Below are 15,880 nucleotides of genomic sequence, written 5' to 3'. Positions count from 1 at the left end.
ACATTAAAGTATGAATACTGTGGCAATTCCTTGGATGGTTAAACAGGACCAGTTCTGTAAATTACACAGCAACGTACAAGTGGTAACATGTTCCAAACCTGAGAAAACCACATTAGTAGTACAGAATGCACACTTGCATGAATGAATGAATGAATGAATGAGTGTTTAATCACCTGAAGATGCCTTCCACAAGAATGAGGATTTTCTTCCAGGGTCGATGTGTTCTGGGTTGGCCATGAACTATAGCGTCTCTAAGCAGCTTCTCCAAGCTCTGCATATCTGGAGGGAGACAAATTAAAAGTGATTTAAACTGCATGTAAAATGAAAATGTGTGTAAAATTGCATATGAACAATCCATAATTGGTGCATTTCATTTATACAGTCTATAATTTTGACAAACAGCACCTAACAATAAATGCTAAATTCATTGCCACTTTCATTGTTATAAAGTATTTATAAAGTGCTGTGGTACATTATCAAGGTACAGCAACGGTATCAGACAGAAATACCAAAGTACGTTTATGTATAGGATGTTACTGAATTATCCCATTCATTTAACTTGATACTTAACACTGTACATGTCTATAAAAATATGGTATTACCATGGTAACATTTCCCACCAAAAAACTTGGCATAACCATGGTACCTTTTGGTTTGTACATAAAGATGTTGCTACTATAACAACATTTGACCCAAATATGCATTAAGCTTAAGACTTGACTACTTTAAATATGGGTAAGCAGTGTCTTCATGGGATAAAGATTAACAACATGACACTGTTGATTTAAGCTACTGGTAAATTGGCTTTCATTCATAGCCCTCATTATAACTTTGTTTGGTTTTCAGGGGACATAACTTGCTTGTCCTTGGTCATAATTCTAGGGATCAGAGCAAAAATAAATTCATTACAAACTGTCCATGAGCCAAATGATTGAGCTCTTCAGTAATAATGAGAGTGAGTGTGAAGTTTCGCAAGATATACAAAAATCCTCTACAACCTGATTCGAGGGTTTCAAGAGGCATTCGATATTCACCTCAGGATACCTAATCAATTAAGAAGCAACAGTAATTTAATAATCACCGGCATTACCAGTCTAAACTGCTAAATGTAATGTCATTGAGAATAGCACAGCTAAAAAGCACTGGAGAGCTGACTTTTCCAGGGATCAAATTTGTATTCATGGAGTTTGACTGGACATGAACTAAAAATGGTGTTCAGAAACCCATCCAAACATCATAACAATCCAGATTACAAATAAGTAATCTCTCAAAACAAACTCCAGGCCAGGTCAAACTGTTGGTGTTCAACATTTTAACATGGGCAAAGGTCTGTTAATTTTCCACTAAAGTGGTTACAGCGTCATGGATAATGTTTTGTGTTTGAACAGAAGCTTTGTACTTGTGTGCATTGAAGCTGCACCAAGAGATCAGCCTTTACCCTGTACTGTCAACAGTGGTGAAAAATAATGAGTGAGGGTGTTGAGACAGATATAGGAGGGTAAGAAATGTGTCTTTATGTGCAAAACTCACTGTTGTGTTTAAAGACCCGGATGGTGGATCCGGACAGCCGGGCACCCAGCACCAGTGAGGCATGGTTCAACTCATCACTGAGAATTAGACATCCCTGCAAATAGGAAACACAGTGTCAGGTCACTGTGATCTTGCACTAGAACAGTTGGACACTGTATGGAAGTATGTATGCAAGTTAAAAGTTTTATAGGATGTTCCTCCCCCCAGTCCCCTCTGAGCAACCGGAGCATGTTCTTGCATGAGAGCGCAGTGCTTGTTGTTCATAAACCGCACCTTTGGATTCGAACCTGCAACTTTTCTGTAACTAGCCCAGATCTTTAACCACTACGCAGTTGAACTGTACTACAGTATACCTCCCGGAGCACATGCAAAAATTATAATAATAATAATAATAATAATAATAATAATAACAACAATAACTTTTATTTGTTTTTAACGCATGCCAACTTCAGTGATTATTTTCATGAATGATCCCACATGTGTCTGACTTTCTTTCTTCTGTAGAACACAAAGATCTTTTTAAAAATATCTCAGCTCTGTTGGCCCATTCAATGTACATGAATAGTGGCCAGAACTTTGAAGGTCCAAAAAGCATATAAAGGCAGCATAAAAGTAATCCATACGACTCCAGTGGTTAAATCTATGTCTTAAGAAGCGATAATATAGGCGTGTGTGAGAAACAGTTCAATATTTAAGTCCTTTTTTTACTATCAATCTCCACTTTACTTTCATATTCTTCTTTTGTTTTAGGAGATTCGCATTCTTTGTGCATACTGCCATCTACTGGGCAATGAGGAGAAATTATAGTAAAAAGGACTTAAATGTTTATCCGTTTCTAACCCTCACTTATCAAATTGCTTAGAAGACATGGGTTTAACCACTGGTGTCGTATTGATTACTTTTATGCTGCCTTTGTGCTTTTGGAAGCATTTGTTTTTCAGCAGAAAGAAACTCATACACATCTGGGATGGCATGAGGGTGAGTAAATGATGAGAGAATTTTTATTTTGGGGTGAACTCTCACTTTAAGATCCTTTAAAAAAAATTTTTTTTTTAAATGTTTCTGATTGACTTTGTTAAAAATCTTTTCAAGGGTGTACATTTTTTGAATTGTATTTTAAAAAGTAAAATGTTTTTCTTAATGTATTATTTTTTAAATTTTATGCATATTTAAAAAAATGACTTTTCATGCATAGTGCAGCTCAATGTGCTTCAAATATTAGAGTATAAAATCAATAAAAAAAAAAGGTAAGAAAATTAAGTACAACCACAACTATAAAAATAATTTAAAAAGCAGAAATTTATTTAAAAAAATGAATACAATGACAAAAGAGACTAAAAATATACTTATCAAAAGTGAACCTAAAATGTATGCCTTTGGATGCTTTTTATGTGAAGGTTAAATGTGAATGATAGCTAATACTAATTTCAATTAGTAAAATGTCCAGATTTCTATCTATAATTATAATTAGTGAGGGCTTTTAAACACCTTTTTGTATAACTTCCCTTGTTAATCTATCAACGGAGTCATTTGAGGTTGTTTTAAATATGCACACCTCACAGCGTAGATCCAGCATCACAATAAAAGCAAAAGTTTTCGGTTTCCATTTAGTTTGGTTCATATTCATTTCTGATATCATTGTAAATGCACCATTCACAGTAGTCCAATTACAACTGATTGTCTAGATAAAGTGAGTAATATTCAGCTTTATATACGGCGCCGCTCATGAATGTGCACCCAGCACCATACAGTATGTAAAATAAAGCAGCTTTTTCACTAAGACTGATGACTAAAGTCTTCATATCATGTGAGTGTAAACCATTTTAAACTATTTTTTATTAATACTTTAAGTTTTTAATTTTTGTTAAAATTTTTAATTAGCAAAAACATTATTTAATGCTCGCTTTTCTTATAATATGCAACCTTAAAAATCAGTTTCAAACACATACTGTGTAACTGAGAAAGCTAGATTGTTGTTTTAGCATTAAATCCAACTCACTGCAACAGGAAGTGAGGTTGTGAAATGGTGGGCTTGCAGCTGAGCGCGTTTCCTGTGGCAATTTTGTGCCTTCTAAAGAGTACTCCATTGTGTGAGCTACACAAACTGTTTGAGTTGGATCGGAGGGGTTTTCTCTTCTATCTGCGTTAGTGATAGAACATGACATATACACCCAACGTGCTTAAACCAACATTGGAAAAAATTCATTATGTATAATTTAAACATGCACTGACAAGTCAAGGAGGGATCCTTGGTGATTTATAACACACAGAGAAACAGATAGATGAGAAGCAGAGTATGAGAGAGAGACAGTGAGGAAATTAAACTGCGTACAAACCTTGCTAGCTAATGCAGGAATGTTCATGGAGTTGGTTGCAAAGCCCATGCCGAAAGCCATGGCTGACTCAACACCCAGGAATGAGGCCATTTGCTTCTCCAATTCTTCATGTCTGTCGAGGTTACCTAAGCAAACCACACAAAAAAAAAAATCAGCTAATGCAAACAAACACTCACTTACTGTAAACAATAGCTAAAGAATCTCACAAAGCTCCTACAAATTTCTTGGCATCATAACTTGAAAGTCTATTTAGAACTTAGTGGTGCAATTGTGTTTTACCCAATATTTTTTTTTTTTTTTAATTACAGTTCAAGGCTGGTCTAAGGGAGGGCAAGAGGGGCATTTTCCCCCTAGATTTGCCTCGAGCCCCCTCAAAAAACTTCCGATGCCCCTGCCCTGACTGATAGCAAAACAATCATGGGGCACTCTGCCCCTCTGGGTTGATGACGAAGCAAAAAACTTTATTGTTGATTGTAGTGCCCTACCAAAGTTTGCATCCTACTTCCTGCCCTGTCACAGTTGCTTTTTATAGTTTATAGTGTGTTGCTTGCTCATGCAAAACATGTCGCCACAATGTTGGAGATAGCCAGGCCACTTTTCCAGTATTTGTTAAGCCATTGCTAGGGTTTTCTAAATGCAGTGTTCATTTTCACACGATTTAAAAAATGTTGTCACAATTTTAGTATTTTGATGAAATTATCCTTTAAATGTAGTTAGTATTTCATGTCATAGTTATTCACTTTTGTCCATTTTACTCTGACTAAAATGGCATATACTGTAGAGCTGGGCGATTTTTTCCGATTAATTCGAATTGATGTTTTTGACACGATTTTTAAAAAAATCATGGAATTTAGGTTTTGCATAAAATATTAGCAGATGCTGTAGTAAGATACACTGTCAATCCACTAATGGCTGAATATAAAAGAGAAAAACAAATGTTCACAGCACTTGGCTTGATGCCACCCTCAATCTAATAAGCTGAACATGTGTGGAAATATGCACGACTGCGTGCACCAACGTAACATAGGTTAACAACATTGAGACCGATATAAAAGCCGGTAATATTTCCAGTACGATTGTACAGTTTGATTGTAGGTAGACTTCGTCCATCATGCATGTTTACACCAGCTTAAACAATAACTATTTGCTTCTTGCGTTTTCAACTACACTGAAATTTTTTCTGATATCTGAACTCTATCTGCAGGTATTTATGGTTAAACATACAAATTGATTGACATAGTAAAAATACTTTCTAGATATTGATTTCTAGACAACTTTCTAAATGGACTTGTTTAAGATAAAAATAATACCTAAATTGGCTTTGAGGTATTTTGTAGTTTTCTTATTTTTTACTATTATTTCTGAACATCAGTGTTCTTTTAAATAAATTACATTTTAATTTATTTTACTTTTACGCTGTTGACAAATTTCTGTGTGTTGCACTTTTTTTTTGTGCATTTCTGTTTTCTATAACCCTTTGTTTTCTATAATGGAAAAAAAAAAAAAAAACGTACGATTTTTCTAACCAGGTTGCCTTGAATTCTGAGAAACATGTTATTTGAATCATGTTGGAGTTACTTTTTTGAAAAATACCTTTAAAATTTAGGAAAATCAAATCGAGAATCGTAAATCATCCTTAAGTTTAAAAAACAAACAAACAAACAAAAAAAAAAAACGATTTTATTTATTTTTCATATTGCCCAGCCCTTATATACTGTAATTTTAGTCAACAAAAACAACATATTTTAAAAACTGTTTTTTGTTTTTTGCTTTGGGGGTACTTTTTGTAACATCTGCAGTGTCATTGCTTAATTTCCCTCTGATTCGCTCTTTTTATCTAAGTTATTATAACTATTATTCCCAAAACACCACGAAATAATGTAAGTTTAAGCTATAATAATGACAACAGGACTGTGAGTCCCCAAGCATTTATGATCAAAAGACACCTCACGTGCATAATAACAGTTTTAACTAATGCACAGATACATTAATGCACAAATACATTCACTTTCATAGCATACTCTTAAATATTTGTATTGTGTTTTATATGAAACATTCTTCCCTATCAGAAAATTCAAATTCTTACCTGCTCATCTGAAATGCATGCCTGGCTTCTGTCCTCACCCTGTCCCTCAATGTGGTATGTCCACATAAGCCAGACAAAAACAACTAATCATTTCTATTGACACCTTAACTTGAACACGTGACCTGTATTACACATACTATAGACAGTATGTACTGTATATACTATGTATACACATGCTAACTGTATATAGCTTAATTCTATTGGCATATGTAAATTTATTGTAAAGCCAGAGGATGATACACACCCCAACTGAGTCTAGCTCTTCTCAAAGTTTATTTTCTCCACTAAGGAACTACATCTTACGGAGTTTTTTTTTTTTTATTTTTTTTAAATCTAGGCATGATTTTCTGTAAAACTGTTCACCGGGAGCTTTAAATGCCAGTGAATTAAACACTGGCCTCTACAGTGTTCCCATTAGAGAATTCCAGAGGCATGCAGGTGTTATTGAAGCTATTAATGATTGCTCACCAAGCAGACATATGCAAGGTTTCTGTAATAGTAAACAATAACAAAATAATCAGCAACTGAATTACTGAAGTATCTCCACTGCATTCGACAAGATTAAAGCTGAAGTACAGTATGTAATTTCTGTGCCACCAAACGGAATTGCAAAAATAAACATTGTTTTCAAAACAGCTTTCTGAAAATGTCCCCCGTCTGCCGCTAGTCAAACAAAGAGATAGTCCAGGCCCCAGCTGACGCCATTGGTTGAGTAGGGCGGGTCGCTCAAAACAAACAGAACCGTTTTCAAAGCGCCATAGACAGTGCTCACAGTTTGAGAAAATCAACCTATGAATGGCTAACTTATAGTTGTCTCTGCATATTAAGCTGGGATAACACAGAAAAAGTTACATATGTCAGCTTTAACACTGTCTGGCTGATGTGAATGGTGTTTGCTTTGTGGTTGCTAAGGTTCTGAGTGGTTTTAGTTTGTTGCTATGCGGTCACTAAGGTGTTCTAAGTGACTGCCATGATATAATTTACTGCTGAAGTTAAAAGAGCCCACTCCAAATCTCTTTGATATTCTGGTTCGTAGATATGACTTAAGTCCCTTCTTCAATGTGCGGCTATAGTTTTTTTCTCATGTTATATTCTCTGCCAGGTGAAAATTGTAAGTCTGCTTGCTTAGAAAAATAATAGAATTTGAGGCATCACTCATTAGGTATCCAACCCTTAAGTATGCCTTAGCAAGCATGACTAAATGGACCCATGTCTCTTAATTCCCAAAAGGCAAAGGTAACCATTGAACACTCACCCATTTCTTGCCTGGTGCTGGCCACTCCCACCCCAAATTTCATTGTCACCTCTCCAGCAGCAGCAGCGCAAGGGCCTGTGTTCTCTGCAAAGCCCAGGTAATTATACGAGCCCAGGTTTATCACATCCTTCACCGCTCTTTCAGTGTATCTGAAAGAGCATAATGTACTGCTTAAAATTTTTTTAGACAAAACAAACCAACACCTAGATTTGCCTAGACTAGACTGAAGATTAGAGACCTGCTTTTATGCAACCTCAGTGAATAGAAAAGATAGCAGAAGACTCAGCTTTGGATTTCAAGTTACAGTAAAGTCCTTTTACTTTAGAGAGTTTCATGTACACAGCCTTGAACATGACTTTGATCTCAGAAGTGTTTGATTACACTTAAAGATGCACTCAGTCATTTTTTCCCCATTAAAAAAGTTTTACTCCAAGAAATGAAATGCCACTCGCTTAATCTCAGTAACCGTCTTGTTATTGGATACTTTCACTCTTGGATTAATCATGCCTGATTGTGAATAGTAAATTCCTACAATGGCATCTGTAACTGAAAACTACTGATTTTTAATGATGCTGCATCCACACCACTAGGTACCACTGCAAGTCCAAGTTGACACAAACAAAAAAAGTTACTGAGTGCACCTTTTAAAAATATATATAATAAAACGCAATGAAATCGCAATATGAGCAATTTCTAAACCACAGCATGCTGTTTTTATTATTATTTCTTAGAATTCTATGGTGTTCAATTACCATTCTGATTGGTGCACATCTTTTGCATACTGAAGATATCTCACCAATAAGAATGCAGTGCAAAAAATAAAAAATAAAAATAAGAGAACAGAACAGAAAACAGGAAGGTGAACAAAGAAAAACAAAATAGCACAGAGAAATAACCAATGCATCATCTATCATTTATGCAAAGACAATTTCTTGTATTATTCAGTCTAGTCTAGGCATCTTGTCCCGCTGTTGATACTGATGATCATGACTTTTTTTGTCCATATTGCACAGCCCTAATGTTGATTATTATAACCCTTGTATTTAAAGGTAAAACAGTCATGAAATAGTATGCAGTAGTATGTTTTTGCATCCATCTGTGCTATTTTTCCAAGTTTTTCTATGTAAACATGAGCTAGACAGATGTCTTTGATCCTTGTGCCACGTCTCACTGTTTCTTCTGCATGTTGCACAGGAATGCCACGTTTTCAGATGCAGAGTAAAGACCTTCAACTTTTAAAAATGTGTCTCGAGACACCTGCGTTGTGTTCTATCCGCTGCGTCTAGCTTTTTATCACAAAAATGTGTTGGACTTACAGTATTTGGTCTGAACATCCCCTAAGACAACCTACTTACTCAAAGGTCCAGTTGTAATCATTAGTACTTCGTTCGACAAGGTCAAACATGGCACCAGGAACGCTGCAAACGGGCCTGTGGCAGACGTCCCGGATCCTCATGTAGAAATTCCTTGTGTAGAAATTCTCAAAGTCTTGATAAAGTGGAACAAAATCCTTGAGAAAATAAACAGGAACAGATTTGCATGCTTGACATTTCTATTACGCTTACTGAAAACTCCTCCCTATTTTTTGTAAACTCTCAATTGTTCTGGAATCCAATATTTTAGGAAGAACAACATCCTTAAATGGTGGGCGTGCACCAAAATAAAGCACAACCTTTCAGTGCCCTGAGGTACTTAACTATAATGGCAAACTGCACAATTTCCTTCCTCTGACAAAATTCCCTCTTCCTTTCCAACTTCTAACAATAAATTACCATTTTCCACACTTTCACTTAACAGTCAATTACAGTAAATGAATACAAGCTGAAATGTCATCATCTTTTCCGTCATATGACTACTTCAACATGCTTTATTTTTATTATTGAGCAATAAAGTCTTGAATATCTAACAGTGTTTCCCACCATCATGCAACTGCCAGGGAATTTTATTCTAAACAACTTAGTTGATAATAAATAGCTTATTACTTTAAAGCTGCTATGATGTATTTTTTCACTAGCCACACTGGACAATGTTTACCTTTTGCTCTTCCCTTTCACTGGCTATACGGCATTTTTCTATTTTCCACTCCCTCATGAAATCTCGCAGATATCCAAAGATTGTAAGGATGCCGTAGCCCATGTACGTAAGCACTGCAACCAACATGGGAGTTTCCTCAAAGTACTCGAGGAACGGCCTGCTGTATTGTTCTCCATTGCAGGCAGCATGGTAAACCTGTAAACCAAAAACCATGAAAACACTGTAGTCATGGTACCATCACATTGTGGTTACTAATTGTAAGACATGTAATATGCCCTTGCGTGACAGAACAATGGATGCTTTGGGTTTATTTCAGTGGTTTAGCACAGGAACAGTGTAGGCATGCATTTAAAAATGAAGATACTTCATGCTGCAGATACTCTGATAAAGCAAAAACCAACTAAATTGCAAAGTGTGTGAATGCATGAAACTTAATCCAAAATCAACATCGGACTAAACTTTAAAAATATATTCACACCGATCCCTAATCTATGCCTTACACATTGACAAAAACTTGTTTTGCCTCTCTTTACACAGACACAGCTTGGTAACATACAGTGCCCCAAAGAGTATTTGGACACTTTTGAACACTTAAGACACACTTATAGGAACAGTTCACCCAAAAATGAAAATTAAGCTAAAAAAGCACATAAAGACAGCATAAAAGTAATCCATAAGACTCTAATGGTTAAAGCCATGTCTTCAGAAGTGCTATGATAGGTGTGGGTGAGAAACAGATCAATATTTAAGTCATCTTTTTACTATAAATCTCCACTTTCAAACAGCCCTCCAAATCGCTCTTCTCTCCTAAGAGTTGTTCTTCATTTGTTTTCAGAATTTGCATTCTTTGTGCATATTGCCACATACTGAGCAGGGAGGAGAATTTATAGTAAAGAAGTACTTAAATATTGATCTGTTTCTCAACCAAACCATTCATTTAGCTTCTGAAGACATGGATTTAACAACTGGAGTCATATGGATTACTTTTAGGCTGCCTTTATGTGCTTTTGGGAGCTTCAAAGTTTTGGACACTGTCGACTTGCATTGTATGGAACAACAGAGCTGCGATATTAATCTAAAAAACTTTATTTGTGTTCATCAGAAGAAAGAAAGAAATACAAATCCAGGATGGCATGAAGGTGAGTAAATGATGAGAGAATTTTCATTGTAAAGTGAACTATTCCTTAAAAAACGTATGTAGTTTTCGTACATGGGTCCTAGCAGAGTAACTACAGCTGTAGTTCATCACATTAACTATGAACAGTTCCACTAAAAGTCTGACAACCAGAAAGTGTCCAAATACTTGAACTATGTATTTTATAATCTAAAGCCACCAAACTTCTTTCTGTGAAATGTTTAGCTAGAAAAGTGAGTTTGTGCTATATTTCTTTAAAATAAATGCCACTTTGTTTGATATTTTGATGTAAAATGAGAAGACATTCAAACATTTTTAAGCATGCAAATATTTTTCTGCTCAGTGTACATCACTACACTTAGATTTGGCCCTAATATATCAAGTGGTGCATTCAAAACCCTGTGATTTGCAGGCACATGTGACTAGTCATGCACCACTAACATCCCATTGGAGTGTGCAATAAAACACAAGTTTATGGACTTTAGATAGACTATAAGAGTTAAATAGAGTTTAGTTTAATTATAAACAAAAGAGTTATGATGATTAATCCAAACAGTCGTCCACTGAAAACACTTGTGTACAAAAGCCACATGACAAATTCCTGGACCTCTAACCTGAATCATGTGTTGCTTCCAGTCACTTGCACAAGACTGCTTTAAAATTTATGGCACCAAAGCTCTTGAATTTGACTTCAATCCAATACAAATGTACATTGAGGGTGCATATTAACATTTCTAGATTAACACAGTTTATCCGTCCCAGATTCCACTTATGCAAATATCAGCTTTAGCTAGATAACCATGTTTCTGGTGTTGTGATGATCAGGAGTCATAAAACACATCATCTGGACTACGTCTACATCTCAACTGGCTGCCATGATTTACTTTACACATGTGAGCATGCCATAAATACTGCAAATGCATGCCATAGAGTTGCAGTATTGTCAGTATTGAGAACAGCGTTGTGTTGCCTTGCCTCATCATCATCATCAGACAACATAACGCACATGTAGATATGAAACAATACATATGCATGACTCACAATGCGTGATGCTGATCTCACCTTCTTATCCTGCTGTTGATACTGATGATCACAATTATTATGATGATTCTTCACCATGCCATTTCTTCCTGGTTTCACACCATTGGCTGCATTACTATCCTCATTCTTATAGCTTTCAGTCATACTTATCTAAGATCAAACTCATGCGATCCGATACTTAAAGACGAAAACGATGAAAAAGAGTCGGTGATCAATGCGTGCTACGACGATAAAAAAAACCCCCCTAAAACACACCGGAAATCAACGCCTCTGGCTTGCCGCGCCAGCCATTCAGAGCGCGGATTTCTCAGGGTGGGCGTAGCTCGCGAGGTTCCATCAGATCTTAAAAAGGGAGTTACCCTTCCGCGCGCGCCACGGCTGCTAGGAGGAACACGAGTGACCTCAGTGTGTTTCACTTGTCTGTGCCTGGATTACTCGAATACATGTGTGATGCTTGCAATTTGTTGAGAATGCTATTAGATCGACAGTAAAATGTCAGAACGCTTATATAATATGTTTGGCCTCAGGTTTTGATTCGGGTAAACAGAATTTGGATGGAGGAGGATGCAATATAATGGCCAAGACTAAGATTAGCACAAAAATGATATCCATTTCCTGTTTTCTGTTATAATGGACATAAATATTAATATTTAAGCTACTGTTACATTCAGTCGTAGGGGAAAAACTGAGTGTACTGAGGGTGCTTCTCATTTCTGAAACTGCACATCCTCGTTTCCTTTGCTTGCTTCCGTTCTTCGTTTCCTTGCTCCACCCACTTAGGAAACGAGGAAAGGATGGAAGGAAAGGAAACGAGGACAGAGGAATCGAATGAAGATGTTTTTGTAAAATGGAATGTCCTGCTCACTCATGCGTCACTTCATAGCGCCGTGTCTGCGCAGCTGCATTACATCGGAGCACTTTCCATTATATTGTTGAAACTTGATAAATTGATATTTTCATTATAAAACATAATATTTCAAGATGCACAGTTAAAGTATGTGAAAATTATGGTTTATTTAATCCGCAAAGGTGAAGCATGAATTAAAACTGTTGTGTCAGATGTGAAGGGGGATTAGAATTTGTGCGTGCATCAGGTGCTTCGATCAAAAAGTCTTCTGCATAGGAAGCTCCTGTGTTTCCTTGCTCAAGCGTCCTCGGTAAGCTTCCTCAGCCCTTGATCCTCGCCTCCTCGTGGTGCATTTAGCGAATTGATACGTCCTTCACGATGGCGAACTTTGATCGGTTTCCGGGTCACGGGCTTGGGACGGAGGAACGAGGAAACAAGGAAGCAAAATTTAGGAAATGAAAAGCACCCTATGTATATTCAATCCAGAAAAGATGGCACCGCAGATGGCTGCTTTGGTGTGGCGCTCTTTAGCGTTTTTGTTACTTTTGTTTGTTGGTCATGTTTTTTGTCACTCTTTCCCAATCAATTTCACCAGGGATGAACTGCTGAATATTCGGCAGAGCATACCTGATAGTTTTTTGCCGGTGTTTGATTATTCAGATATTTTATTAGACATCTTAGTTGGAAGCGCAGTGGTGCTCTACAAGCGATCCAAAAGACGCACAAGAGGGAAGCGAGTCGGCGTGCTTGTGAAGCTTCATCAACGTGGCTTTAGGACTCCATTGCCGAGTATTCACCTGGCGAATGTCCACTCCCTTGCCAACAAAACGGACGAACTGCTTCTGCTCACTCAAACAAATAAGGACTTTTCTAACTTCGCTACTCTGTGTTTCACGGAAACCTGGCTGAGTGAAGCCATCCTGGACAGCGCGTTACATCTGCCGCGTTTTCAGCTGTTCAGAGCGGATTGCATCGCGGAGTTATCGGGGAAAATGAGAGGCGGAGGAACATGCTTTTACATCAACGAAAGTTGGTGTACAGATGTAACAGCGTTGAAGAAGTTGTGCTGTCCTAATTTAGAAGCACCCTTCATCAACTATAAGCCTTTCTACTTGCCGCAGGAGTTTTCCACATTTATTCTGGTGAGTGTTTATATCCCGTCACAAGCATGCATGAACACAGCGTTGCAACAGCTGGCTGATCACATCACAGACATGGAACAACGACACCTGGACTCTCATCATTATTCTGGGAGATTTTAATAAAGCTAACCTCACCCGTGAACTGCCAAAATACAAACAACTAGGGGTGTAACGGTACACAGAAGTCACGGTTCGGTACATACCTCGGTTTTGGGGTCACGGTTTGATACGAGTTCGGTACAACAGGAAAAAGCAACAAATCCCAAATGCTAGGTTTCTTTTCATTTATTTTGAACAGACAGTAGTGCAAATTACAGATTTAGTCCCACCTGAGGTAGTTGGTACAGTACAGCCTCCTTTAGTGTATTAAGCACTAAGCAGTAAACAGAATGCACTCTTGCATAGGCCATATTTTTTTGCAGGGTTAATAAAAAACAAAAGGTATTTGGTCACAATCAGCTACAAAACTGAAAAGCATCTCTTGTGTTATAAAAGTACAAAATAAATAGAATAATGAAAAAATAAAACTTGTGCATTAAGAGAAGCCATTCTTGTTTTTGGGTTGGTGCATAGATGGTCTCTTCTTCTTCTGCTCTTTTTCCTGTTGTGGCGGTTAGCAAACAGCATTTCATTACCGCGCACCCCCTTCTGGACTGGAGTGTGGATTACATGTGACTGACTCACAAAAAGATGTATTCTTTGTCTGACAGCATGCACCGAACCGTGACGTCAGTACTGTGACGGTTCGGGACAAATACATGTACCGTTACACCCCTACAAACAACACATCACATGCCCCTCCAGAAAAAGGAATATACTGGACCACTGCTACACCACTGTAAAGGATGCATATCACTCTGTTCCAAGTGCAGCTTCAAGACTCTCTGATCACCGTCTGGTTCATCTTCTCCTGACCTACAATCAGAAACTAAAATCAGCTAAGCCTGTAGTAAGGACTGTAAAGGGATGGACCAATGAAGCAGAGCTGGAACTACAAGCTACTGATTGGAGTGTTTTTGAGGCTGCAGCCACAGACCTGGATGAGCTCACAGATACTGTGACATCATATATCAGTTTCTGTAAGGATATGTGCATCCCTACTAGGACATTTGATCATTCAATAATGATAAACCATGGTTTACAGGAAAACTCAGGCAGCTTCGTAATGCCAAAGAGGATGCTTACAGAAGTGGGGATAAAACATTGTACAACCAGGCCAGGAACACACATACTAAGGAAAACTAGCTGAAAATTTAGTTTTCAGCCAGTGATCCTGCATCTGTGTAGAGAGGTCTAAAAAGCATCACTAAGTACAAGACACCTCCCCCTCACTCTATAGAGAGTCAACTAATGGCTGATGAACTGAATGTGTTTTACTGCAGGTTTTAAAAGCTCAGTCTAACACTCCTCCCCTCTCTGATCTTCACTTGACACTTTCAGAAACAAAAGACTAGGATGGTGTTTCACCTGCCTATCTGAAAGTCTGTGCTGACCAACTGGCCCCCATCTTCACACAGATCTTCAAGAGATCACTGGAGCAGTGCGAATTTCCCTGCTGCTTTAAACGCTCCACCATCATTCCGGTCCCCAAAAAACGGCAGAGCAGTGGCGCGCGCCAAAGACAGATGTAGAAACAAAGACGTGAGTTATGTGCATACACTAAAGTCAAGTGCACAAACATGACTGTTTGCAGACCAGCTGTATCAAACACATGACCATTTGTGCCCAAATGAAACTACGATCCCGAAATTCTTTCACAAACCCACGCAAATAGCAACGGGAGAGTTTATTCGTGATAACAAGCCAACAAACAACATGAAAGACGAGCTCGCACCCATTATTGCACTGATTTGCACACAACGGGGGAAAACAGAAGAAAATAATGATGAGGCAGAGGTTCGTGAGATGTAGATGATGTTTTCATATAATGCCTTTCTCTACTCTTGCGTGCTGTCCATTTCATTGGCTTTTGCTTTATTGCCAGTCATTGCCGGTCACTCGCTTGTCAGGACAGTGCGCACACCTGATGATAAAGGTTTGAAATCCATCATAGCTTTTGCGACAGTGTCGTGCGATCTTCTACTCGCAAAGCAAACAGATGGAGCAGTGCATACGATACGCTTGATAAATTTCTGAAGCAACAACTGCACTATTTAAACTGCTTTACTATCACCTGTGCAGGTGAGGAGAAGCGTTGCATAGATTAATTTAAATAATAATTAAATACTATTAAATGATTTACAATGCTTAAAAATAAAAACGAAATATAACATAATCAGTTGAAGTAATAGTATTCAGTGTACGAAGAAAGAAACTGAAAACTGAGATACTCTTTTAAACTATAGAACCATTTATTTAATCTTTTGTTCACAGCTCATACTGAATGTAAAAGGCCAGTTTATGTAATGTGACTCGTTCTGATTTTTTAAAGTAGCTGTTAAATAAAAAGCTGAAAGGGAAAAGATAGAGAGTAA

At 37.5% G+C, this 15,880-nt stretch overlaps 1 protein-coding gene across 1 annotated transcript in view; it reads right to left on the bottom strand.

Annotated features, from left to right (window-relative positions):
• The window catches only part of LOC127411567 (serine palmitoyltransferase 2-like), a 35,206-nt gene extending 23,545 nt beyond the window's left edge, over positions 1-11,661 (bottom strand). The window contains exons 1-7 of the mRNA XM_051647259.1: positions 11,439-11,661; positions 9,242-9,436; positions 8,563-8,717; positions 7,208-7,356; positions 3,867-3,991; positions 1,531-1,624; positions 174-279 (exon numbers count right to left, since the gene is read on the bottom strand). Coding sequence (XP_051503219.1) covers positions 174-279; positions 1,531-1,624; positions 3,867-3,991; positions 7,208-7,356; positions 8,563-8,717; positions 9,242-9,436; positions 11,439-11,561 — 947 coding nt within the window. The 5' untranslated portion in view covers positions 11,562-11,661. The remainder of the gene's footprint in view (positions 1-173; positions 280-1,530; positions 1,625-3,866; positions 3,992-7,207; positions 7,357-8,562; positions 8,718-9,241; positions 9,437-11,438) is intronic.
• Between the last annotated feature and the right edge of the window lie 4,219 nt (positions 11,662-15,880).

The sequence above is a fragment of the Myxocyprinus asiaticus genome, chromosome 20, assembly GCF_019703515.2.
Source record: "Myxocyprinus asiaticus isolate MX2 ecotype Aquarium Trade chromosome 20, UBuf_Myxa_2, whole genome shotgun sequence".
NCBI lineage: Eukaryota > Metazoa > Chordata > Actinopteri > Cypriniformes > Catostomidae > Myxocyprinus > Myxocyprinus asiaticus.
The sequence above is the reverse complement of the archived record's forward strand: the minus strand, read 5'-3'. Positions and strand labels throughout refer to the sequence as shown.